General features: G+C 44.1%; 1 protein-coding gene across 1 annotated transcript in view; it reads left to right on the plus strand.

Annotated features, from left to right (window-relative positions):
- LOC123521085 (bromodomain-containing protein 8-like) overlaps nt 1-2607 on the plus strand; it is a 3925-nt gene extending 1318 nt beyond the window's left edge. The window contains exons 2-3 of the mRNA XM_045285029.1: nt 73-342; nt 2572-2607. Coding sequence (XP_045140964.1) covers nt 73-342; nt 2572-2607 — 306 coding nt within the window. The remainder of the gene's footprint in view (nt 1-72; nt 343-2571) is intronic.
- The last annotated feature ends 248 nt before the right edge of the window (nt 2608-2855 follow it).

Below are 2855 nucleotides of genomic sequence, written 5' to 3' on the forward strand. Positions count from 1 at the left end.
TGGCATTGCTAATATATGAATGTTGATTTCCACTGATGTTCTTAAGCATCTAATAATAAACTATGATTGCAGGTAGCTTATTTAATGGAGCCATTGTCCATTAGTAGCAACGAATCAACTGAAGGCTGCTGCCCTCCATCTGCAACCAGGCAGCAAAAGGGTAAAGAAACTGAAGCTGCGAAAGAAGAGAGAGAGCCCTGCAGAGAGGCTGAAGAGCTGTCAGCCAAACTAAACTCCTTGGTAGCTGAGAAGAAGCCAGTGGAAGAAAGGGGGGAGCAAGAGGTAGAACCAGCCCCCTCAGGTCTATGTGCAGTACAGGAACTGTCCACAGAGAATGAAGAGGTAAGTAAATAGCATAAACTAGCTGTCTGGATGGGTCCTCGGCACAGGGAGACAGCAGCAGAGTCATTGGTTAGACGTAGAACATATGCTAACTCCAGAGAGTTAAAATAAAAACAACCCCCCCCCCCCCCGCCCCCAACTGCTGCCAAGTTGATTCTGACTCACAGCTACCCTATTCTATAGAACGGGTTGGAACTACTCATAGGGTCTCCAAGGCTGTTTTCAGACAGCCTCATCTTTTTCCCATGATGTGGCTGGTGGGTACAAACTACTGACTCTATGGTTAGCAGCTAAATGCTTAACCCACTGTTCCAACATGGGTTACTACTGAGGTTAAACTACTGAAGTTCCAATCCGGGTTTTACCAATTACCTGTGTGACTTTAGGCGTGTTAGTGAAGTACACCTTTTCTCCTCTTAAATGGCTTAGAAGCGCTCTCTACCTTGTAGGTCTTCTGTGAAGTCGAAATGAAACAAATCACATACAGCATTTGGCACAGTACCTGGCCCATAGTGAGAAATTAGTAAATTTTAGAGCTGTTATTTGACTGACCTGGTCAATTAGTTCCAGAACCACAAGTGGTGGTGTTTTTTTAAAGAATTTAGCATCTATTTTTGATTGAGGCAATTTTTCTTAAAACATTTTTTTCCTTGGGATATACAAAGGGGTACCCCCCTCAAAACCAGAATCCACCCCCCCAAAGCTCTGTATTTAATGTTTTTACAAAACAACCTTACCACCTTCAAATTACTCACCATTACACTTAATACATTTGTCAAATCTGTGATTCCATTCTTGGACATATTTTTCAAACTCATCCCTTTGGATGACTGACGGCACCTCCCTTATTTTTCTTCACCTCTTCTATGTTGTCAAATCACTGTCTTTTCATGTCCCTTCATTCACGGAAACAAAAAGAAGTTGCACGGAACGAGGTCAGGTGAGTAAGATGTTTGGGGCAAAAGAGGAATATGCTGTTTTTAACCCCAAACTTGCACACTGAGATGGCTATATGTGCAGGTGCATTGTTGTGGTGGCAAAACTGTCTGTCACAAATCAGGTTTTTTTGTGTCACACTTTTTTTTTTCATGGTAGCATACTCACCTCTTGGATGGCCATGATCTTAACCAGCCAGGTCCACGCACAGCATGGGCCAAGGCGAGGTGGGGCGGAGACCGCTGGAGAGAGCAAGCTGGGTAGAGACCTGGCAAGAGGCTGGAGACCCCATTTATTGCTAACCAGGGGTTATATCTACTTAGGGGGGCATGATTGCAGGTAACCACACATCACAGTAAGGGGCAGTACAATAGGCATACAAGCAATAGGAGGGGGGGATATACAATGGGCCTAGATATAACAGAAAGGGGATGAGCTAGGGCTGTACACATGATAGGGAGGGGAGGAATTAGAAGCATACATGTGACAAGATGGGCGGACCCTAGATTCATGATGGCAGCCTAACCTTGGTCCCCCTTGGGTGGGCTTGACCTCTCTGGGGTCTACTAGAAGGAAATAGTCAACTACTATCCTTATCAGAAGGGAGTGGTTCCTACTTGTAGGATAAACAGTGATGACTGCTTGCTCTAGATGGCTGATAACCCTTAGGGAGAATAACCCCTGACCTAATTCTGTTGACCTCTGAGTGTATAGTCATCTGCCATGTGTAGCAAGCAGCTAAGTTTGGCATATATTTGAGGGAGATAACTTGGGAAAAATCTTTGTTTCCCACAATTCCCCCCTTTGTTTTATATATAAAATTCAAAAGAGCTATAGTGGCTAATTGGTTATTTTCTATACATTGAAAGCTGTCATGTCAAATTTAATGACCAAATTAATACAGCCAAGCCTGAACCTGAGGCTTATGGCAAGCCTTTCAAATCCAGGCATGGGAGATAAAGTCTTCCCATGCCCAACTACTATTTGGGGAAGGCATGAGAGAAATTGGATGGCGCGGCAGGAAGAGAGAGAGCCAATAGAACGTCCGCTTCTATAGTAAAAGCTGCCGGCCACACAGCAATCAGCTATGTGCTTGTAAGAGACAGCCTCAAAGCAGCACCATGTATGAGGGTAAAGTGGGGAACAATAGCATGAGAATGTGATTAGGACTTACCTGCAACTCAAAAGGGTGAAGGTCCCCCTCCACCTCTAGAAACCTACCCTGCCAGGCTTCTTTGTGAGGGAATAAAGGACCCGTCCTTAAACACTCTTCCCGTTCTCTGCTCCCCACAGTGTTTGCTTTATGCACAAACTTCAAAAGTGCCATAGAGGCTGTATGATTCTCCTTCACACGCCTCAGCTTTCTATAAAAGCAACACGTGTCTGCGAGCATCAAAATTATGCTGATAAGCTAAACCGTCAGACTGGAACTTAAGCTATGTGAAATACTTTCAGCCCAAGTTCAAGGATCCAACCCTTCCATATCATTCACCAATTGCTTAATTATATCAGAGCCAGGAGATGCCTCAAGCTTGTCTTTGAATGTATAGAAAATATCCTCTTTAAGCTGATCAATA

Source organism: Echinops telfairi, unplaced genomic scaffold, assembly GCF_000313985.2.
Source record: "Echinops telfairi isolate 266 unplaced genomic scaffold, ASM31398v2 ScPeMD7_7469;HRSCAF=8507_1, whole genome shotgun sequence".
NCBI lineage: Eukaryota > Metazoa > Chordata > Mammalia > Afrosoricida > Tenrecidae > Echinops > Echinops telfairi.